General features: G+C 44.9%; 1 protein-coding gene across 5 annotated transcripts; it reads left to right on the top strand.

The window, feature by feature from the left end:
* Positions 1 to 3,990: 3,990 nt before the first annotated feature.
* Positions 3,991 to 24,228, top strand: LOC309359026 (arylacetamide deacetylase-like 4). Of its 5 annotated transcripts, none has more exons than XM_081892454.1 (4): positions 3,991 to 4,336; positions 6,576 to 6,792; positions 7,770 to 7,833; positions 10,001 to 11,429. In XM_081892454.1, the coding sequence occupies exons 1-4, from the start codon at positions 4,160 to 4,162 to the stop codon at positions 10,773 to 10,775; spliced, it is 1,233 nt and encodes a 410-aa protein (XP_081748580.1). In that variant the 5' UTR covers positions 3,991 to 4,159; the 3' UTR covers positions 10,776 to 11,429. The 5 variants fall into 5 exon arrangements, with proteins under 5 accessions (XP_081748580.1, XP_081748581.1, XP_081748579.1 ...); XM_081892455.1 differs by lacking the exon at positions 10,001 to 11,429 and adding an exon at positions 22,858 to 24,228 and having other exon boundaries at positions 4,033 to 4,336; positions 6,649 to 6,792; XM_081892453.1 differs by lacking the exon at positions 10,001 to 11,429 and adding an exon at positions 22,858 to 24,228 and having other exon boundaries at positions 4,055 to 4,336.
* Positions 24,229 to 24,538: the final 310 nt, after the last annotated feature.

Below are 24,538 nucleotides of genomic sequence, written 5' to 3'. Positions count from 1 at the left end.
TTGTGCCCAATCAAGCATAACCGATTTTACTTGCTCATCTTTTGTATGCCACTCCAATAACAAACTATACACCTTAGATATGTTTTTAACATTAGTATCTAACAACTTCGTTTCCAATTTGGTTTTTTCAGTTGCAAAACCTTTTTTCTTGTCAATCTTAAATAGTTCATTAATTTGGTAGTATTGAAGCCAGTTTACCTTGTCTTTGATTTGTTCAAATGATTTTAACTTAAATCCCTCCCCATCTTCAACCAATAAATCTGAATATCTCAACCACTTATTTTCAATAATAATAATAATAATAATAATAATAATAATAATAATAATAATTTATTATTTGTACCCCGTCTATCTGGCTGGGTTTCCCCAGCCACTCTGGGCGGCTTCCATAGAAACCAAAAATACACTAAAATATCACAGATTAAAAACTTCCCTGAACAGGGCTGCCTTAAGATGTCTTCTGAATGTCAGGTAGTTATTTATCGCTTTGACATCTGATGGGAGGGCGTTCCACAGGGCGGGCGCCACTCCCGAGAAGGCCTTCTGCCTGGTACCCTGTAGCTTTGCTTCTCGCAATGAGGGAACCGTCAGAAGGCCCTCGGCGCTGGACCTCAGCGTCCGGGCAGAACGATGGGGGTGGAGACGTTCCTTCAGGTATACTGGGCCGAGGCCATTTAGGGCTTTAAAGGTCAACACCAGCACTTTGAATTGTGCTCGGAAACGTCCTGGGAGCCAATGTAGGTCTTTCAAGACCGGTGTTATGTGGTCTCGGCGGCCGCCCCCAGTCACCAGTCTAGCTGCCGCATTCTGGATTAGTTGTAGTTTCCGAGTCACCTTCAAAGGTAGCCCCACGTAGAGCGCATTGCAGTAGTCCAAGTGGGATATAACCAGAGCACGCACCACTCTGGCGAGACAGTCCGCGGGCAGGTAGGGTCTCAGCCTGCGTACCAGGTGGAGTTGGTAGACAGCTGCCCTGGATAGAGAATTGACCTGCGCCTCCATGGACAGCTGTGAGTCCAAAATGACTCCCAGGCTGCGCACCTGGTCCTTCAGGGGGCACAGTTACCCTATTCAGGACCAGGGAGTCCTCCACACCACCACCCCCTGTCCCCCCAAAACAGTACTTCTGTCTTGTCAGGATTCAACCTCAATCCATTAGCCACCATCCATCCTCCAACTGCCTCCAGGCACTCACACGGGACCTTCACCGCCTTCACTGGTTCTGATTTGAAAGAGAGGTAGAGCTGGGTATCATCTGCATATTGATGGACACCCAGTCCAAACCCCCTGATGATCTCTCCCAGCGGCTTCATATAGATGTTAAAAAGCATGGGGGAGAGGACGGAACCCTGAGGCACCCCACAAGTGAGGGCCCAGGGGTCTGAACACTCATCCCCCACCACCATTTTCTGAACCCAGGCCAGGAGGAAGGAGCGAAACCACTGCATAACAGTGCCTTTTTTTGTGCCTGCGCTTCCATTGGTGAGATCCTTTTGGGTGTTTTTCTTACCAAAAGGTCCTGATATCTAATCCACACATTGTATAGTGCCTTCCTAATTATATGATTCTTAAAACTACTATGGGCCTTTATTTTGTCATACCAAAGATATGGATGCCAACCAAACCTATTGTCCAATCCCTCTAAATCCAAAATATCTTCATTTTCTAGATGAATCCAGTCTTTAATCCAGCAGAAGGCCACAGCCTCAAAATATATCTTTAGCTCAGGCAGGGAAAAACCTCTTTCTTTTGAATCCGTAAGTAATTTATATTTAATTCTTGGTTTTTTCCCTTGCCAGATAAATTTGGACAGGACCTTCTGCCATTCTTTAAAACATTTGACATTATCAATAATAGGTAAAGTTTGAAACAAAAACAGCATTTTCGGCAATACACTCATCTTAACCACTGATATTTGGCCCATAAGTGAGAATTTTAAATTTGACCAAATCTCTAAGTCTCTTTTTATTGCATTCCATACTTTCTCATAAATATCTTTATAGAGATTCAAATTCTTTGCTGTTAAGGTCACACCCAAATATTTAACCTTCGTAAATGCTAGGCCTTTTTTTTAATAAGGGTTTTTCTTTCATCTTCATCTAAATTTTTGTCCAGTACTTTGGTTTTGCTCTTGTTTAATTTAAAAGCAGCCAGCTGCCCACACTTCTGTATCATCTCCAGTGCTTTCACTGCACTGGTCTCTGGATCCTGTAAAGTTAGAACCAAGTCATCAGCAAAGGCTTTTAATTTATATTGCTTAGAGCCCACTACAATACCCTTGACTTTTCCTTCTTTTCTCAAACTATTCAGCAAGACCTCCAGGACCAAAATAAATAATAGAGGGGAAAGCGGGCACCCTTGCCTGGTTCCTTTCTCAATTTTAATTTCTTCCGATACCACATTATTAATAATAATTTTAGCTTTTTGTTCAGAATAGATCGCTTTGATACTGTTTAAAAATTGTTGACCAACCTCAATACATTCCAATTTCCCCCCCATAAAAAGCCAAGAAATATTATCAAAGGCTTTCTGCGCATCAATAAACATTAATAATGTATTTCTTATTCTTTCTAAATGTATTTAGTATTTCTTTTAGCCTCTAATCTTCCCAAAATTTCCACTGTATTTCTAATATTATCTTTCATATGTCTTCCAGGCAGAAAGCCTGCCTGGTCTTTATGTATCTATTCTGATAGAACTTTTTTCAATCTATTAACCAGAATATTTGCAAATATTTTATAATCCACATTAAGTAGTGAGATTGGTCTATAATTCTTTACATCTGATCTCTCTTGCTCAGATTTCGGTATCAGAGTTATAAATGCGTCTCTCCAGGTTTCAGATGCCCTCTCCACTCTCAATATATTATTTACACACCTCTGCCAAAGGCTGTGATGGCTTTGCCTGTTGCTTCCGCCATCCCAGAACAAGATGGCTGCCCAGGAGGGGAAAGGTCAGACTTCTTCTCTGACAGGGCCCAGTGTTCTGAGGCAGGAACTTCTCATTCACCCACATGCTACACGTGGATAGTAATGCTCCTTTCTGTGTCAACTGAGTTGAAGGGCCCAAAGTTCTCCTCTTTGCAAACACTGAAATTGAAGAGTGCTAGTAAAACAATCCTCTCTGATTCAAGCAAGGCCTGTCACAAGGGAGCTCTTCTTCTGTGCCCTTTCCCCCACAGCAATGTTGGCTTTCCTTCCTTGCGCTCATCACCTCCACACTATGGTGTCATGGCATTAGGTGCTGGCCTGCAGCATTATCTTGAGGACAAATCAACACTTGCAACCTTCCATTTGGGTTACTGCAACATGTTATGCAAGGAGTTGAATTTGGAAATGGGCTGGAAACCTGAGTTAGTGCTAATAACGACTGCAGGGACATTGATTGGCACTTGACAGGGGAGTTTAGGCAAATTCACACCAACGAACATTCACTCGCACCCTGTGTGAGGAATGTTAGGTGTGAGATCCTCAAAATCTGAACAAGATTGGTGAAGCAGCAGAGAGTTTATCGATTACAAAATAACGTACTTGCAAGATCAGGTGTCCAAAAGCAGACACACCCAAAAATAGTAAGACCGAAGCTTATATCCCTTATACCCGAGGCAGGTTCCCTCCTGTTTCCCCATTGGCTGGGTATGTGCAGGGTGTACAGCCTATCAGATCAGGAGTGCTCTGATGGTGTTTCCTGCTTGGCAGGGGGTTGGACTCGATGGCCCTTGTGGTCTCTTCCAACTCTATGATTCTATGTCCACCCAATTAAAATACTAAAATCCCCCCCCCCTTTGTTGATCCTCCTTCTTTGGTCTGTGTTCCTATGCTTTTACACATTGACTCAAGCAATAAAGCCACATACTGACAACCACTGGGCATAAGCAAGCTCTATATTAGCTGAAGCATGTATCCATTTCAACTGTCAGCCAACCTGTTTTCGGGCATTCTAACCACGAGTCATTCTAAAGATAAACTGTTAAGCAAGTCTATGGTTAGCCTGCACCATATTACCACATTCCTAAACAATTTGTTTTCTTCTCAGCTGAGAGATTAAGTGGGTTGGCCAAGGATGTTCTCTTGCAGGTGACATCGACTGTTCTTGTATAAAAGCCACCAGCATTGTCTAAGGCGAAGTCCTTGTCTCTGTGCCTCTGAGTTGAAGGGAAATGGCATTTGGTGGAACTCTGTGGATGCTGATATTATATACAACTATTTTCATTCATTTCTTGCTGTTAGTGTGGGGAGTTTCTTATACTCTTAACAGGACCCACATGCCTCGAGGAATGAGCCGTCCTGCACCATTGATACTTTTAAATCTCTTAGTGGGATATGGATTTGTACTGGTAAGTTTATTTTACATATATTACAGGGATGAAGCGACAGCTCTATAAAAAGGGCTGCAACATTTGAAATATTTTAGTTTAGAGAAAAGGCAAGTAAGAGGCGACGTGATAGAAATGTTTAAGATTATGGAGAAAATAGAGAGAGAAAGGTTTTCCTCCGTCTCTCACAACACTAGAACTTGTAGACAATCCAATGAAGCTGAATGTTGGAAGATTCAGGACAGATAGAAGAAAGGACTTCTTCACACATAATATATTCAACCCATGGAAGTCACTCTCACAAGAGGCAGTGATGGCTGCCAAGTTGAATAGCTTGCAACGAGAAATAGAGAAATTCATGGAGGCAATAGCTATGGATGCTTATTAACCAGCTCTGGCTCTAGAGATGGAGCCAGCAATGCTTCTGAACACCAGTTGCTGGAAAACACAGGAGGGGAGAGGGTTCCTGTGCTTGGGTCCGGGTTTGTGGGTTTCCCATTGGGGCACCTGGTTGACAACTGCGAGATGGTGGAACTAAATGGGCCATTGTCCTAATCCAGCAGGCTCTGCTTTGAGGCGTTCCCAAAGTAAAGGAAGGCTTGAACTCTTATTATGAAAATACACACAGAGGCTTGAACCAGCAAGACTGGTTGCATATAATAATAATTCCTGTCCACCCTCCCACCCAGGTCGTTTTATTCACAAAAGAACTTTTGTCACCGTGTTCGTAAGAACCAATCAGATTTCCTCTGAGCATTTCAACAAACCCCACGTGGGGACAAAGTTAACCTACAAAAACTAATTACAGTAAGCATGCATATTTCTGGGGTAAACAAAACAGAACTACAAAGGAGTGTATCCAGCAACCCCGGAAGTCACAAACAAGCAATATACATGATAAGAAGGAGGCCAGGAGGACAGGGATCATTATCACCTTCATGTGAGATCTGTTTCCTGGCCCTAAGATTAACATCCTAAGATTAACATATCAGAAAAGCTACATCAAAAAAAGCTGCCCATTATCTTTCACAGCCCAGGATGCATGCCTGGCAAAGCTGTAAACTTTCAGATTTGAAAATAAGGGATCAGCAGCCGGAATACGGGATGACAGGTCCCGAAGTAAAGAGCTCAGCTAATCTGTAGGTGGGCTTTTGCCCTTGCAAACAATCACGGCACCCTCTTTTCATGTTTCGGTCATTTTGCTTCGGTCTCTTGTAATGTGCTGCCACCCAGTGGCCTTCCTGGCAAATCGCATCAGGTAATTCAGAGGTGGATCCCAACATAACCTTTCCTTGCTTCTCATTCCGTCCCACTGACCGTTGCTTGGCAAGTGCTGCAGTTACTTTCCATAAGCAGACCTTTCTCCTTTTCCCAGACCAGCTCCGTCAGGGCTATTGCTCACTTCCAAGCCTCAATATTACCACACCGTCACCTCTTCACTGGGAAGCGCCGAGCAAAGGCGAGACCCAGGCAACGCGGCCGATTTGATCGGCACAAGGGATGCAAACTCCACCCCCCAGTCGTTCTTAGACTCCTTATTGGGTGAGCAACACAGCCAAGCAACACAGTTGGAGCCTCCCTCCTCCCTGGCCGGCAGGGAGGGAGGGAGATGAGCTGCTTCCTTTGAAACCTGGGAAATTTAAGGGACATCATCAATCCAGGACAGCAGCGGGAAACGGCGCTGGGATAAGGGAGTTTCCCGCCAAATAGGGGACGGTTGACAGCTGTGATGCCTGGCAAAGCAACTGGCAGCTGGGCTGTGTACGCAAGCAGAGAGAAATGGACAGTAGAGGAAATGGCCAGAGATGCAGAGGGTTGTGGGATTTGATCAGAAATTACTGTCAATGAATTAAACCCACTCAACACCATGCTTTCACAGCTGACACAATGGCTTGAGGCATATTTTATAATTCCTCATAGTAATCCCATCTGATCCCCACACACTGGATATTTGCACCCCTACACTGCTTAGGTTCTTATGCACTCCAGTGGATTTATCCTGAGTAGTACTAGCACTGAATACCCCCAATTTGTGTTGCATCTTAAGGTTTGAAATAACAGGAAGCATACTAGGAAAGGGGAGTGGGCAGGGGCTTCACTTCTGGGCTGTTTAAAGAGAATAGTTTTCCATCCCAAGAGGAAGGAAAGGATAAACAGCGCAGTCATCTCCCATGCACGGTTTCTGTTCCATAGGCAATACATATATGCAATACATATATCTAATGCTGATTTAAAATGCTAAATGGTTTGGTTTAAACAGGGAGGAATTCTGGAAAAACTGGGCATCTGCCATAGATATTCCATACTCAGGATCCTAAACCTACTCATTCCAGAAGTGAAGGACCCAAAAATGATCACAAGGGATCTGGTTTTTGATGGGGTGCCTGTGAGGCTGTACTGGCCCAAGACATCACCTGCTGGGAACAGGAAAGGAATCATCTTTCTTCATGGAGGGGTTGCACTATTTGCAAGCATCCGTAAGTTCTTTGAAATGTTTTTGAAATGGTTCACTTTGTTGTTTGTGGAGAATTTGGGGTGATACTTTAATGTAAAGGTCATGAAATGTTTGCTAGGGAGGGGTGGGGGTGGTTTGTGCTGCCTCTAGGTTTTTATTTTTATCTTTATGAATACTGCTACAAAAGTTGGGTACCACCTCCACTCTCTGCCAAACCAGTAGTATGGGATGATGAGAATTGTAGTTTAAGAGCAGTTGGAGACCCAAGCTTGGGAAACACCGCTCTAAAGACACTCTTTTCCTGAAAACTCAAACCCCCCCCCCATTGCCATGAGTCTGACAACCTCTTTCTGCTCAGGCCCAAGAATTCCTCGCATATGTGCCACCAGCCCTTTTGTCATGCTAAGGCCTCTATTCAAGTGAGGCACTGACTTGGAAAGTGTTTTTCCCCTGGCCTCCAATCTTCCCTTCAATACTCCAAATCAGGCATAGGCAAACTCCGGCCCTCCAGATGTTTGGGACTACAATTCCCATATCCCTAGCTAACAGGACCAGTGATCAGGGAGGATGGGAACTGTAGTCCCAAACATCTGGAGGGCCGGAGTTTGCCTATGCCTCCTCCAAATAATAATCAAAATCCTACCACTTATTAATTTCTAAGGTTTAGGGTGGTCTCCCCCCAAATCTATAACAATACAAAGAATAACAACAAACAATGTCAACAACCTGTGCCTACACACAGTTTAAAAGGCCGTCTATTGGTTAATTAGCCAAAGGCACCTGACGATATGAAACGAAGGCACACCTTCCTAGCACACCTTGCTTTAAAAGTATGGATTTTTTGGTTCTGTTCTGAGTTTTACCCATTGAAACTGCTGATCAGGAGGGAACAAAATGTACATAATGGGTTTCAACTAGTGATGCCCCATTTATAAAGGGTTCAGTTCAGCTTAGTTGTTGCCAAAAAAAACTTGTTAAAGGTTGTGTGCCTTTTTCCAGGAACTTCTGAAAGGATCTGCCATTCACTTGCCCATGGAACCGACTCGGTGGTTATGTGTGTTGAGTAAGTATCTTCACGCTTCAGTTTCTAACCCTTCCACATGAGCCCAGAAAACGGCTGATTTTGCCAACATCGTGAATTTGCCAACCTTTAGAATGGGTGTTCACCTTTGTATTTTGATTTTTATGCCTTTGGACCCAGTCCCTCTGGCTTTAAGCATAAGAAGCTGGATCAGGCCAAAGGGGGCCCAACATCCTGTTCTCACGGTGGCCAACCAAATATCCCAATGAAAAGCCCACAAGCTGGACCCAGACACAGGAGCACTGCTCCCAGGTGCAACGTACATCATCTGATATTCAGAAGCATTTCCTGTGATAGTGGAGATGGCCCATCCGCCTTGTGACTAGTATTCATGGATAACCTTATCCACCATGAGAGGCTGATATGGCTTCTCAATCTATGCTAATTCTATCTGTTGCGATTATCTCTATCCTGCCTTTCAGACAAAACTCCTTCCAAGGCGTCATATAAGGAACATTAAACTACTCTTACATAAAACTACCGTATTTTTCGCCCTATAGGACGCACTTTTCCCCCTCCAAAAATGAAGGGGAAATGTGTGTGCGTCCTATGGGGTGAATGCAGGCTTTCGCTTAAGCCTGGAGAGCGAGAGGGGTCAGTGCGCACCGACCCCTCTCGCTCTCCAGGCTTCGCGGACCTCTCCGCAAGCAGCGGGAGCCAGCGCTGGGCTCCCACGGCTTGCTGAGAGCTGCCTGTTTGGGGACTGGGGTCGGGGGAAGCTCAGGCCTCCCCCGCCCCAGCCCCGCGCCTGGAGGAGAAATAATTTTTTTCCCTTTATTCCCCCCCAAAAAACTTGGTGCGCCTTATGGGACGGTGCGTCCTATAGGGCGAAAAATACGGTAGATAAATGTTTTTGTCCCTCTCTCTTAACTCTAGAACATGTGGACATTCGATGAAGCTGAATGCTAGAAGATTCACCTAAAAGAAAGTACTTCTTTACGCAGTGTGTAGTTAAGCTGTGGAACTTGTTCCCTCAGGAGGCAATGATGGCCTCCAACTGGGTGGCTTTAAAAGAGGATTAAACAAATGCACACGGTATAAGACTACCAGTGGCTACTAGCCATGATGGCTATAGCCTGCCTTTGCAGGTGGGGACAGTTGCTGAACTGAATGCCAGTTGCTGGAAGCTGTGGGAGGGAAGAGTACCACAAGACTCATGTTCTGATTGTGAGTTTCTCCAATGATTGACCACTGGCCACTGAGAACAGGATGTGAACTAGCATTATATTATCATGGAAAACCTCAGGCACTGGGGCTCAATGCTCCACTCCAGGCCTCTTCAGTTCTCCCTGAAGAGCCAGTGTGGTGTAGTGGTTAAGAGCGGTGGACTCGTAATCTGGTGAACTGGGTTCTATTCCCTGCTCATCCACATGTAGCTGCTGGGTGGCCTTGGGCTAGTCACACTTCTTTGAAGTCTCTCAGCCCCACTCACATCACAGAGTGTTTGTTGTGGAGGAGGAAGGGAAAGGAGAATGTTAGCCACTTTGAGACTCCTTAAAGGTAAAGGTAAAAGTACCCCTGCCCGTACGGGCCAGTCTTGACTGATTCTAGGGTTGTGCGCTCATCTCACTTAAGAGGCCAGGAGACGGCGCCATCCGAAGACGCTTCCGGGTCATGTGGCCAGCGTGATGAAGCTGCACTGGTGAGCCAAACAACGGGAGCTCACCCCGCCATGGGGATTCGAACCGCCAACCTTACGATCAGCAAGTCCTAGGCACTGAGGTTTTACCCACAGCGCCACCCGCGTCCCATGAGAAACTGGAGTCTGGTCCTTCTACAGGTTGGGAAAAGCAGGGTAGGGGGTAGTGATAAAGCAGGATATCACATCCAAACTCCTCTTCTTCCCTCTGAAATCACCGCAGACCCCCACCTCTGCACCATTGCCCCTCTTTTTCACCCTCCTTGAGTGGCATCTGCCTGACTGGAATTTGTCTTGCTTGCGTGAAGGCAGGGGTGCCAACCTGAGTAAATATTGCCCCCCCCCACGGTAAGTCCCATATTGCATAAATGATCACATGACGTGGAGCACATAGCCATTTGAATGGAAATGTCAATCAGCTTGGGGGGACCCAGCCTCCTTGGGGGTGCTGAAGGTACCTCAGCCCCAAGTATGATGTCAAATGTTGATGATATCTTGTTTTTTCTTTAGATTTCGTTTAGTTCCTAAGCATCCGTATCCAGTCCCTGTAGAGGACTGTTTAACTGCTGCAATTCATTTTATGAAAAATGCAAAGGAATACGGAGTGGACCCCAATTGCATTGCCATTGTTGGAGAGAGTAGTGGAGGCACATATGCTGCAGCCATTTGCCAGGAACTGGTGACCAGAGAGGACCTCCCAAGAGTGCGAGCTCAGGTCCTCATTTACCCATTCCTCCAAGGATTTGACTTCAATTTGCCATCCTATCAGCAATACCATTCAGTTCCTCCCTTGTTCCGGAAAAGAGCTGTCAGTCTTGGTTTGACATATCTCACTGGGAAGACAATGAATGTAGATGGAGTTCTGAAAGGTGCCCATGTCCCTCCTGATTTGAGAGAGAAATACCAAAAATGGATCAATGCTGATAACATTCCGGAAGAATTTAAAGCTAGGGGCTATGTTCCTGTAGAACCTGCTCCATTTTCAGAAGAACTTTATGAACAAGTTAAAAGAGGTTATGAGACAATGTTTGCCCCCCTTCTAGCAGAGGATGACATAATCCGCCAGCTCCCAGAGGCTTTCATTCTAACCTGTGAATACGATGTTCTCCGGGATGATGGGCTGTTGTATAAGAAGCGGTTAGAGGACCACGGTGTGCCAGTGACATGGTATCATGTTCAAGATGGATTTCATGCAATAATGACCGTGGCTGGTTTGAAGGCAATTGAATATCCAAGCACACAGAAATGTTTGCAGAATGTAATACAGTTCTTAAAAGGTTTATAGAAATGAATGACATTCTTTGTCTTCCTATGGCAGTCTTCCCCTTCTGTGGAGGGAAATATCGTTCCTCATTGTGCCAATCCTGAAGTAAAAAGAAAAAATCTGATCAAAAATTCCACTCTGTTTAATTTATTAAAATCACCATGGGCTCTATAAATACATAAGCAAAGCCCTACTGGATCAAGCCATTGGCTCACTTCATGCAGCATCTTGTTCTCTTTATATTACATATTTTTTAAATTAATTTTCATACAATTTAACAAATTCAATTCAGTTTCAATACAATATTCCCTCAACATTTTGACTCCTCATCCTTACTTCCATGATGTTTCTGTTCAAATCCTTTGTCTACTAAATGTAATACTCATTTCTATAACAAATATCCAACATTAGATTCCTTTATCATTCTCCTTCCTTTGCTTATATTTCCAGTCCAGCCTGTGTTTTCATTTGACTATAATATTTTCTCAGATATTCTGAAAAGGATCTTCACTCCTCCACAAGCATTTCATCTTTTTGGTTTCTTATTTTCGCCTTCTCCATATAGTCCAATAGTTTTAAAGTCCACTCCTCTTTTGTTGGAACTTCTTCATCACTTTTTTAAATTGATTTTCCAGATTTTAACCCAATTATAAAAATTATAACAAATTAATACAATTCTGTGTAAGTGACTTCCTGCGTGCCGTCCAATGTTACTGACTGCGTTTACATACTCTTATTGAAGTAAATAGTATAACAGACCCTGAGGATTGCCACACCCCTTGCTACTGGTTTGGGAGTCTTCTCTTTCTAGAAGATCTCTCCCCTCCTGACTGGAATGAGACCCATGTAGGCTGTATCCACACAGCTGCTACTTCTCCTGGCTCCTCCAGCTAGCTCCTGGCATAAAACTCTCCCAAGACACTCAAACAAAGCCCAGTCTAAAAACTCCCTCAGAAACTGCTCCATTTATTTTCCTCCTCCCACTCTGCTTAGTACTCATTCAGAGAGGCTCCAGCCCTCTGGTGGAATTCTGAGGGACTGCATCACCAAACTCTGGTCTGGCTTTGCTGTCCATCACAGAGGTACTTAGCAGGGGTCAGCAAACTTTTTCCGCAGGGGGCCAGTCCACTGTCCCTCAGACCATGTGGTGGGCCGGACTATATTTTGAAGTGGGGGAAAAAATGAACGAATTCCTATGCCCCACAAATAACCCAGAGATGCAATTTAAATAAAAGGACACCTACTACTCATGTAAAAACATGGGTTCCCTGACCATTAGGTCCAGTTGTTACCGACTCTGGGGTTGTGGCACTGATCTCACTTTATTGGCTGAGGGGAGCCAGAGTACAGCTTCCGGGTCATGTGGCCAGCATGACTAAGCCGCTTCTGGCGAACCAGAGCAGCGCACGGAAATGCTGTTTACCTTCCCGCTGGAGTGGTACCTATTTATCTACTTGCACTTTGGCGTGCTTTTGAACTGCTAGGTTGGCAGGAGCAGGGACCGAGCAATGGGAGCTCACCCCATCGCGGGGATTCAAACCACCCACCTTCTGATTGGCAAGTCCTAGGCTCTATGGTTTAACCCACAGCGCCACCCGTGTCCCTTATAGAGGGTGGGAGGCTGGCCCAAATCTGAAAATGCGATGCTGCTGTCCCTTAGAGCAGCTTGGTATTGGTCCTGGGGAAGGCTGAGAGGAGGTGGGGAGGGGAAACGGGGAACTTTCCTTGGGCAAAGCCAGTTTGAAGAAGAGTCCACCTGCACCCGGAAGGCAAGGAAAGGGGGTGGGAGTGGAAGCACCTAAACACAGACACGAGGCTTCATTTTTATTATTAGGAGGCATCCGGGGCACACTGTAGGGGGCTCGCCCTGCTGCCCCATGTGCAGCGGCTCGAGTTGCCACCACTGCCCACAGCAGATCACAGCGCGCCCCCCAGGTCGCCCTGCCCCCCCCAGGTGCACGGCATGGCTGCTGCTCCAGGCGTCTGTTCAGCTAACTCCACCACTGACTGAAATTGTTGCCCTGAAGCAACGGGCGAGTTTCCAGGTCGGTGTAAAAATGCTCTGAAATGCTGCTTTTTGATTTATTATCCTCTCTTCGAGAGGCCTCTCCCCCCACTCTCTATCTCCAAATGACTGGGCATGTTGAATCCTAATAGTGCGTTGTCCTACCCATTACACTTACTCAGAAATGTATCCCATTGGTTTTAGAGTTTACTCACAAGTAAGGGTAAAAGGGTCGCAGCTCACATGCAAATTGTTATGCCAGGCATAGGCAACCTCGGTCCTCCAGCTGTTTTGGGAGTACAACTCTCATCATCCCTAGCTAACAGGACCTGTGGTGAGGGATGATGGGAACTGTAGTCTCAAAACATCTGGAGGGCTCAGTTTGCCTATGCCCGAGTTATGCTTTAGGTACCGCTCTGGCGGGAAGGTAAACGGCGTTTCCGTGCGCTGCTCTGGTTCGCCAGAAGCGGCTTAGTCATGCTGGCCACATGACCCGGAAGCTGTACGCCGACTCCCTCGGCCAGTAAAGCGAGATGAGCGCCGCAACCCCAGAGTCGGCCACAACTGGACCTAATGGTCAGGGGTCCCTTTACCTTTTTTATAGACACCCTTGCCCTTCCCAGCTGGACCTTAGGATGGTCAGTCCTTCTCTGAGAGCCCCCTGCAGATAGGGTGCAGCAGAGGGCTGCCCTGACCACCCACTTCTTCACACCTGCTCTTGATATACTGCTTGCAACTGTTTGTTCACTGACTTATTGGCCTGGATGACATTTCAAGGTTCTCCTTGGCAGCTCAAAGTTTGAATTCAAGTGATCAGAGGATGGTGAGATCCAACGACATCTTCTTGCTTGTTGGCCTGATATGGAGAGAGCAGCATAATGTCTTGCCTTTTGTGTGTCTGGGTATCTGGGTTTGACTACAATTCTGTCTAATGTGGGTATAATGAAATGGACCCATTGCACTCCAAAGGACTTGGCTTAGCTTTTTGCACAGGTGTTTCTAGTTGCTAAATCTTCAAACTCAAGCAGATATTATGTAGTAACATCTGCCTGGAGTTATGATGTGACAATTTTGGGACTTCACATTGAGAAAGAGGGGGGGGGAGGAAGGGATATTTATTTTTAATATCTTCTGCATATTCGAATTAACTTAATTTATTCTTCTACTTTAAATATATACTCTTTTGAAACTGCAGATTGTAACAATAATCCTGCCAATGTTCTTATCTGTTTACAATGTATCTGTAAATATTCAATAAACCATTTTCATTCTTTCATAAAAAGTTTGTTATCTGAGTTTTTTATTTTTCTGGTAAGTTTTGCCATTTCTGCATATTCCTTAAGTTTTCTGTATCCATTCTTCCTTTGCTGGGACTTCTACTTCTTTCCATTTTGGGGCAAGTAGCATTATTGTTGCTGTAGTAGCATAAACGAACAAGTTTCTATACAGTTTAGGTAGTTCTGTCCCTATAATTCCCAAAAGAAAAGCTTCTGGGCTTTTTACAAACATTATTTTAAACATATTTTCTATTCATGATGTATCATTTCAGAGTAAGCTTTAACCTTACTACAAGACCACCACATTATAAAAAGAACCTTCTTCCTCTTTACATTTTCAACATTTATTTGATTTAGATTTATACATTTTTGCCATTTTTGCCAATGGTTAGATACCATTGATAGTTAATTTTCTTATAGTTTTCTCTTAACCCATAACATGCTGTAAATTTTATATCCATATTCCACAATCGTCCCATGCTTCCATGTCTGTATTACGACCAATTTCTATTGCACTATGTATCATTGGGGATTTTACTTCCTCATCCTTTGTCTCCCATTCCAATATTTTATACATTATAGACATCACTTTTACATTCCCTTCTAACAGGTCTCTCTCCAGTTGTGATATTTGTTCCCCAGACCCTTGTAGCCTATCTTTCTTAAATACTCCATTCAAATGATGATATTGTATCCATGTTGTTAGTTTTCCTGATAATTCCTTTATTTATACTTTCCTCCCACTTGTTTTAATAACTTTTTGTAAATTGTCCACCATTCTATCATATTGTAATCCTTTTATGTGAACCGCCCTGAGACCTCTGGGTATAGGGTGGTATATAAATTCTATTCTTATAATTATTATTATTAATAATATTTTTCTTTACCTCTATGATTTCCAACACTGAGAGCCAAAGAGGTTCCCCTCTAATAAATGCTTCTATTTATCCCATATTCTATACAATTCCCCCCCCTAATTATATGATTTATAAATCCTTTATGTACTTTCACCTTTTCATACCATAATGAAGCGTGCCAACCAAAAATATTATCATGGTCTTCTAAGTCTAGAATATGGTGCCTCTCCCAGCGACCCGTTTCGCCATAAGGACAGTGTGGCGATCACACAGGGCCCCCGGACGTTTCACGGTCTATTGACCCTGTGCCACCACTGCGGTTGCTTTCTTTGCTGCCACCACCCCACTTCTCACGGGGACACACGGAATCCAGACAATTGTTAACATAAACAAATAATCAAGTTTATTTTTAAGAGCAGGAACAAGCATGTGGTTGCAGTTTATTTTCCTCTGGTCAGTTTCCTAATCTTAGTTCCTACAACTTCAAACTGAATTATTCCCAACTATCTATGTAACTCCCTAACAATTCCTCTCACTCTCTCACAATACAATATTCCACCCTCTTCTTTCTCCCACACCCAAGCCTCAACTCCCAACTGACAAACCTCAACTCCCAACTCCCAAACCTCAACCATCAACCCCTAGACCTCAACTGACTTTTCAAAACCTCCCACTCTATCTTTTACTCCCCCCTCGCATTCTCACTGGCCAATCACCTCACACCCATTTTAACCCTTTCCTTGACACATCCTAGGGGGCAAACACCACATTCCTCCCCCCTTAAGAAGATTGACTCAGGAGGGATAACTTAACCTAGTGATCAATCAGCAGTACATTTTTATGGCAAATAAACATTTCCTAACCTGTCATTTCACCCTTCACATCACATCTAACATTTGCACATCAAACACTGTGTTCTGGTAATATATATATATATATATATATATATATGCAGGTTTTGGTGTCCTCGGGTGTCTTCCCGTGTAAAAGTTGGGGTGTCTAGGCGACGTTTCGACGAGGTCTCACTCGTCATCTTCAGGCTGGTGCTTTCGGCTTCTTGTTACTGGAACAGAGCAGGATCTCAGTGTTTGAGTTCCTATAAATACAGTATTTATAGGAACTCAAACACTGAGATCCTGCTCTGTTCCAGTAACAAGAAGCCGAAAGCACCAGCCTGAAGATGACGAGTGAGACCTCGTCGAAACGTCGCCTAGACACCCCAACTTTTACACGGGAAGACACCCGAGGACACCAAAACCTGCATTCCTGTACCCGTGAAAATCTACGAAAGCATATATATATATATATATATATATATACAAAAACCTGTTACATGTTAGGTATTCAGTTAACTTTCAGCTGCAGGTCTTCTGGACAAAGCATCTGTGACGGTATTCAGGGTCCCTTTCACATTTTTAATCATAAAATTAAAGTCTTGCAGTGATAGGGCCCACCTCAACAACTTACTGTTGGTCTTCATTGTCCTCAACCACAACAAGGGTGAATGGTCAGTACATAAAGTAAAAGTTCAGCCCCAGATGTACGGCTTCAGCTTCTGTAATGCCCATAGAATGGCAAGGCATTCCTTCTGGATGGTCGAATAATGTCTTTCCCTTGGTAGTAGTTTCTTGCTTATGAAGGTGATGGGATGCAGGTCGTCCTTCTCTCCCTGTTGGCAGAGCATGGCCCCGATCCCGCCATTAGATGCATCAGTGAAGACGGTGTTTTTGTAAAACTTTAATAAATATTTCTTTAAAAAAAAAAGCAATTGGCTTAGCATCTCCAGTGTTGATATGATGTACAACTCCCATGTGTGCACCAACAATGCTATTATGGGCTTGTTGCAAAATCTTTTCTCTATAGGCATGAGGGATTACTAACTGGGGTCAAGGACTTCTCGATATAAAAGGCCCTTGCTCAAACAAAACCGTTCTGGGCACTCAGGAGTTAACGACCTCTCCGACTCGGCTGCCTCAAAGAACTTTTGTAACTCAGTATCTTCTTTTTGCTTTTTGGCAAAACTTGAGGTTTGACTTTTAGTCAAAGGAAATAAAAAGGTGTCTTTTCTTTCCTCACACTGATCATTCCCTTGCTGTCCTTCAGCATTGTCTGCCTCTGCTACTGTATCCACCCCCTCAGGTTTAGGTGACTGTGGGCTCCCTTTTGCTCTGGTAACTATGAAAGTACTCTGCACATGTTCTAAAATGTCCCAAGCAATGAGCACAGGGGCAGGAATTTCTTCCGACAGGGCTACCTGCCACTTCCCTGCCCAGTTTTTGAATCTGACATCTATTTCCGCCACCTTTAGGATTTCTGCTTGTTTCGAAATTCCTTTTAATTTCATTCCTTTTCCTGGAATTATGGCATCATCCCTGATTATATCCGGGTGGACTATGGTGACTTGCGATCCCATGTCCTTTAACCCGAGATATCTTTTTCTGTCTATCCAGATATACTCTCCAGCGTTCTTTAACAAGAGATTATCTTGTTGAATCACATAACAGTGCAGGACTTTGGCCTCTACTTGCTCAGCAGACTCAGGCCTAGTTGGCATGTCTGTTTCCTTGACAACCTGGCTAGTTGGGCTCTGCTCCACAGACTGGATACAATATGTCTGTTTCTGTGTGGTACTATAACTAGATGTTTCTTTTCCTGTTTTACAATCAAAACGTTTATGACCTAATTTCCCACATCTCCAGCATGAAATGTCTTTGGGTCCTGCATAACTTGTTTTATTTACTTTTTCCTCAGTAAACTCTGTATGGGTGTGTGCCTTCTCATGTGGGCTTCCCGATGAGGGGCTGCCTCTCTTATCGGTTTCTGAGGTAAACTTTCCTTTGGTTTGCTGAAAGTTATTCTTGTTTGTTTACCAATATCTCCCACCAAATTTTGGCCCATCAAATCCATGGTCTCAGATTTCATTTATTTTATTGACTAAACCCGCTGCTTCCTCTATTGTCTTGGGGTTTCTTTCTTTTATCAGGTACTTCAATTGGCCATTTATTGTGTCGTAAAATTGCTCCTACGCCATCACTTCTCTAATCTTAGGTACTGTGTCTGCATTCTCTTGCTCTAACCATCTTGTGAGGTAAGTTTTTATCTTTGCCCTCATCTGCGCATAGGTTTCCTCCCTCACCTTTGTCACACTTCTAAATTTTTTCCTCAACTGCTCTGAGGTAATCCCAAAGCGTGTGTATACTAAGTGCTTGTACACCTCAAAATTTCGGGATTGTTCCTCAGTCATTTGAGCATATAATTCGGCTAGAGGACCGCTTATTCTAGCTCTCAATATCCTCATTTTATCTTCCTCTTTTACTTGAAAATCGTGACAGGCTCTCTCGAAGGCTACTAGAAATGCTTCTGGGCTATCCCTATCTCTAAATTCAGGAAAGCGTTTTAAATCTATCTTCATTTGATTCTGCCCATCAGTGTTATTACTATTATTACTATTTTCTAATACCATTAGTTCCAACCGTCTCATCTCTAACTGGAACCGCTGCTGTTCCCTTTCCTGCTCAGCCCTTAATTTTTCTTTTTCCAATTCTTTCTCAAGCCTATTTTTATCAAGCTCTAATTTCAAGTTATATTCTTGTACTAATTTCCACTTTTCAAAATCCTCTGAAAACTGTGGAACTTCTGCTTCAGGTGGGGTTTTAGTCATCTCTTGCTCTTATTGTTATCTCGGCCAAAGGGCAATCTGGGGTTTATCCTCAATCACACCCTCAGGCCAGGTAATCTCTTCACTGGTTTTACCCTTCCCCTCTCCAGGTGTATTGTTTCCCCTCACAGGCATTTAGACTGATCGAATCCCGTTGCTGTCGCCAATTTTGTGGCGGCAGGTTCGGTTGTTATCCCACTGCTGCACCACCAATTTTGTGGCAATCACACATGGTCCCCGGACGTTTCACGGTCTATTGACCCTGTGCCACCACTGCGGTTGCTTTCTTCGCTGCCACCACCCCACTTCTCACGAGGACACACGGAGTCCAGACAGTTGTTAACATAAACAAATAATCAAGTTTATTTTTAAGAGCAGGAACAAGCATGTGCTTGCAGTTTATTTTCCTCTTGTCAGTTTCCTAATCTTAGTTCCTACAACTTCAAACTGAATTATTCCCAACTATCTATCTAACTCCCTAACAATTCCTCCCACTCTCTCACAATACAACTAACCAACCCACTCCTAATCCACCATCTTCCTTCTCCAACACCCAAACCTCAACTCCCAACTGACAAACCTAAACTCCCAACTCCCAAACCTCAACCGTCAACCCCCAGACCTCAACTGACTTTTCAAAACCTTCCACTGTTTTCTACAATCAAGTAGCATATATATTTTATGAAATAATAATAATAATAAAATAATAATAATAATAATAATAATAATAATAATAATAATAATAATAATAATATATTTATACCCCGCCCATCTGGCTGGGTTTCCTTACCTACTCTGGGCGGCTTCCAATAAAATATTAAAATACAATAGTCCTTCAGATATTAAAAGCTTCCCTAAACAGCGCTATCTTCAGATGTCTTCTAAAAATCTGGTAGGTGTTTTTTTTCTTTTGACATCTGGTGGGAGGGTATTCCAAAGGGTGGGCACTACTACAGAGAAGGCCCTCTGCCTGGTTCCCTGTAACTTCACTACTTGCAGTGAGGGAACTGCAAGAAGGCCCTCGGCGCTGGACCTCAGTGTCCAGGCAGAACTACAGGGGTGGAGACGCTCCTTCGGGTATACTGGACGGAGGCCGTTAAGGGCTTTAAAGGTCAACACCAACACTTTGAATTGTGCTCGGAAACGTACTGGGAGCCAATGTAGGTCTTTCAACACTGGTGTTATGTGGTCCCGGCGGCCACTCCCAGTCACCAGTCTAGCTGCCGCATTCTGGATTAGTTGTAGTTTCCGGGTCACCTTGAAAGGTAGCCCCACGTAGAGCGCATTGCCGTAGTCCAAGCAGGAGATAACTAGAGCATGCACCACTCTGGCGAGACAGTCTGCGGGCAGGTAGGGTCTCAGCCTGCATTCCATATGGAGCTGGTAAACAGTTGCCCTGGACGCAGAATTGACCTGTGCCTCCATGGACATTAAAAACAGACATTTATGACACAGCAATATTAGTCATATCCAGTCCTTTTTTTCTAGAAAGAGAGGTGCCAGTACTCACCATGAAATTGTTAAGTACCACACATTTATACAACAACAACAAAGAGGTGCCGGTCCTGCATACCCTTGTGTACCCCCTGGGGGGAAAAGCATTGGTCATATCTGTTAATTTCAACAGTTTACTTTCAGTAGGACTAACTCACAGTGGATTCAACTCACAGTGCTTTCAATGTGAAGGACCAAGGAAATTTGTAATGGATTGTAACAAATAATTGCTCACAGCAGGCAGTGTGTGATGTGTTTCCTCCCCCCTAGGAACCTCTGAAATGATCTGCCGTTCCATTGCCCACCAAACTGACTCAGTGGTTATGTGTGCTGAGTAAGTATCTTCTTGCTTGTTGTAGCAGAAAAAAGAGTATTTCCCCTCAGTTTCTAACCCTTCCACATGAGCCCAGAAAAAAGCTGATTTTGCCAACATAGTGGATTTGCCAACCTTTAGAATGGGTGTTCACCTTTGTATTTTGATTTTTATTCCTTTGGACCCAATCCCTCTGGCTTTAATGATAAGAAGAGCTCTGCTGGATCAGGCCATTAAACTACTTTTACAGAAAACCACCACATCAACCCATAAAAAGCCATTAGGATTCTTCTCCTAAGGCAAAATGGCCCTGTGGTTGAGAGGGAAAGTGCAGCTGGAGTGAAGGTGAACTTCTCTTTGGCAAATAAGCTCAAGCTGTTCCCAACTGTCCCGTCAGCCACACTTACCATCCAGTGAGAGCAGTGGTACATTGGGCAATGGGAGAAGTGTCATTTGCCAGGGCTTCAGAGCCCTTTACAAGGCAAGCCTTCCCGACAGTAATGGACATCATCTCTCCCAATGGCTGCCCTCACTGCCAAAATGCACCTTTGGTGCATGATTGAAGCCTCCTGGCCAGGGTGGGTGAACTGGAGTTCTTGGCTTTAAGGCCATATGGTTTAAAGTGGGGAGAAAGAATGGGAAGCACTGATCTCAGGAAGGCATGGTGGGACATACTGGAGGTGATTCAGAACTGGGGTTGTTTTCCTGAGATGGAAAATGAAATCAAGGAAACATTCAAAATATAGAAGTTGCTTATATTAGGCATGTCGTGTGGAATGTGTCCTGGGGAAACGTGTTTGTCGCTCTCTCTGAACTCTAGAACATGTGGACATTCAATGAAGCTGAATGCTAGAAGATTCAGATAAAAGAAAGTACTTATCCATACAGTGCAAATTTAAACTATGGAACTAATTCCCACAGAAAGCAGAGATAGCTTCCAATGTGGATGGCTTTGAAAAGGGATTAAATAATTGGGCAGAGTATAAGGCTACCAGTGGCTCCTAGCTATGCTGGCTATAGTCTGCCTCTATGGTCGGAATCAGATTTGACCAGCGGCCACTGAGAATGGGATGCCGAACTAGCATTATATTTGGGTGCAGACAGTGGCGTAGCGTGGGGGGTGCCAGGGGTGCCGGCCGCACCGGGCGCAACATGGGCGGGGGGCGCACTCGCACTAGCAGCTCTCTGCCCCTACTAAAATCCATGCGTTAGGGAGCCCGCGCTCGCTCGGCTTGGCGAGGAGGTCGCGGAAGGGGGAGAGCGAAGCCTTCTGTTGCGGGCAAAAAAAGGAGAGGAAGCCGGGCGGGCGGGCGGGCTGGCTGGCTGGCGGGGGTCTGGCTGTGCCTGCTGCTGCCGTTGCCGCTGCTGCCGGGCTTTGACAGCTTGGCGAAGCGGGGGGAGAGGAGCTTTATGGTAATTTGAGCCGAGCCGAGCAGGGAGTCTGGCGAGGGGGCGGGAAGAGACTTTTCCCCCTTTTTCCCACCTCGCCTGGTCAAAAAGGAGAGCGGAGTCTCCTCAGGGCGCCCTCAGGCAGGGCAGGGCAAGGCAAGCAGAGCGAGGAGGAGAGAGGGGGGGGGAGCAGCCAGGAAACGCCGCGGTGTGGAGGGGGAATCAATTAAGGAGAGAAAGCGAAAAGCCTTGGAGAAAGGGAAAAAAGGAAAGAAAAGAGGCAGCTCCGGCAGAGCGCGGGGGAAAGAGAAGCCTCGCTGCTGCTGCTTGGGAGAGTAAATTACTGTACTTGCCTTGCCCCGGGTTAGGGGGCGCAAATTACTTGCCTTGCCCCGGGTGCTGATAACCCATGCTACGCCGCTGGGTGCAGAGCATCAGCCACAGGGGCTGAATGTGCACTCTGGGCCACTTCATTTCCCTCTGACCCCAGACCCCACCCCTGCACCAATACCACTCCTTTGCACAATCCTTGTGTGGCATCTGACTGGTGTGAATGTGTCTTGCTTGCTTGGTTGGAGGGTAGAGAAAGGTGTGTGGCTGTGTGTAGGAACCAACCTACTTGTCCAGTGGGAAAGTTTGCATTTGCTTTCCATTTTGCTCTCTGGTCCCACCCACAGCTGACATGTGGCCCCCAGGAAGGTTGCATAGAAAGGAACATGGCCCTAGGGGTGCCACCCTTGATATATATGCCATTGCAGGAAAATGCTGCAAAGTATATGATGAGTTATGTACTGCAGTTCTCACCCTGGGCCAGCAGGGGGATACTGTAGATAGTTATGCAAATGAAGGATCGAAAGTGACTTTCAGTGATTGGATAGTTTGTAATCAAATGAAGGATTGAAAGTGACGTTCAGTGATCGTCTAGTTACAGAAAATGGTTATTGTTGCATTCTAGTGGAGCTCTATATAAGCAGGCTGACCGAGCTCCTCTGTTCAGTTCTGTTCCAGCTTACAAATAAAGAGCTGCTTTGGAAGAATCGCTGTGTCGTCTGATATGTTTGCCCACGACTTAACATGATGAATGCTGATGACATCTTGCCTTCTCTTTAGGTATCGCTTAGCTCCTGAGCATCCGTATCCAGTCCCTGTACTGGACAGTTTAACTGCTGTAATATACTTTCTGAAGAATGCAAAGGAATATGGAGTGGACGCCAGCCGCATTGCCATTGCTGGGGAGAGTAGTGGAGGCACTTTTACTGCAGCCATTTGCCAAGAACTGGTGACCAGAGAGGACCTCCCCAGAGTGCGAGCTCAGGTCCTCATTTACCCATTCCTCCAAGGAATGGACTTCAATCTGCCATCCTATCAGCAAAACCATTCAGTTCCTCCTATGTTCCGGAAAAGAACTGTCAAAGTTGGTTTGACATATCTCACTGGGAAGACAATGAATGTAGATGGAATTCTGAAAGGCGCCCATGTCTCTCCTGATTTGAGAGAGAAATACCAAAAATGGATAAGTGCTGATAACATTCCGGAAGAATTTAAAGCTAGGGCCTATGTTCCTGTAGAACCTGCTCCATTTTCAGAAGAACTTTATGAACAAGTTAAAAGAGGTTATGAGACAATGTTTTCCCCCCTTCTAGCAGAGGATGACATAATCCGCCAGCTCCCGGAGGCTTTCATTCTAACCTGTGAATATGATGGATTCCGGGACGATGGGCTGTTGTACAAGAAGCGGCTAGAGGACAATGGTGTGCCAGTGACATGGTATCATGTTCAAGATGGATACCACGGAATAATGGCCTTGGCTGGTTGGGGGCCACTTGCACTCCGGAACACACAGAAATCTTTGCAGAGTGTAATACAGTTCTTAAAAGGTTTGAAGAAATGAATGACCTCGTAGGAGTGCAAATATCCAGAGTGTGGGGTCAGGTGGGACTACTATGAGGAATAATAAAATATGCATCAAGCCATTGTGTCCACGATGAATGCATTGTGTTGATTGGGTTTAATTCATTGACAATAATTTCTGATCAAATCCCACAACCCTCTGCATCTCTGGCCATTTCCTCTCCTGCCCATCTCTCTTGCTTGACAAGTCACTTACACAGCCCAGTTGCTTCGCAGGCATCCTGAGTCATCAAAGACAGTGGGCAGTTTCTTTGATGTAGCTTTTCTGATGTTAATCTTAGGATGTTAATCTTATGGCCAGGGAACAGATCTCACCTGAAGGTTATAATGATCGCTGTCTTCCTGGCCATCCTCCTTATCATGTATATTGCTTGTTTATGACCTCAGGGGTTGCCAAATGTACTCCTTTGTAGTTCTGTTTTGTTTATCCCAGAAATATGTGTGCTTAATTAGTTTTGGTAGTTTAACTTTGTCCCCATATGGGGTTTGTTGAAATGCTCAGAGGAAATCTGATTGGTTCTTACGAACACTCTGTAAAACTTCTTTTGTGAATAAAAGGACCTGGGCCGAGGGGTGGAGGCACACAGAGATTATTATACGCACCCTTCCCAGAGTTTGCTGGTTCAAGCCTCTGTGTATTCTTATTAATCAGAGTTCAATCCTTCCTTTACTTTGAGAACACCTCAGGTGGTGCCAGTGGCGTAGCGTGGGGGGTGCAGGGGGGCTGGCCACACCGGGCGCAACATCTGGGGGTTAGGGGGCGCAAATCCATGGGTTGGGGGGTGCAAATCCATGGGTTAGGGGGCGCAAATTACTTGCCTTGCCCCGGGGGCTGACAACCCACGCTACGCCACTGAGTGGTGCTCCAGGTGAGGCAAAC

The sequence above is a fragment of the Podarcis melisellensis genome, assembly GCF_964234715.1.
Source record: "Podarcis melisellensis genome assembly, chromosome: 16".
In the NCBI taxonomy this organism is placed as follows: domain Eukaryota; kingdom Metazoa; phylum Chordata; class Lepidosauria; order Squamata; family Lacertidae; genus Podarcis; species Podarcis melisellensis.
Note: the sequence above shows the minus strand (reverse complement) of the source record. Positions and strands in the feature narration are given on the sequence as shown.

Coding starts and splice junctions, on each gene's coding strand:
- LOC309359026 (XM_081892453.1), top strand. CDS start 4,160: ATGGCATTTGGTGGAACTCTGTGGATGCTGATATTATATACAACTATT. Junction 6,793..7,769: donor TGCACTATTTGCAAGCATCC/GTAAGTTCTTTG, acceptor GCCTTTTTCCAG/GAACTTCTGAAAGGATCTGC. Junction 7,834..22,857: donor TCGGTGGTTATGTGTGTTGA/GTAAGTATCTTC, acceptor CCTTCTCTTTAG/GTATCGCTTAGCTCCTGAGC.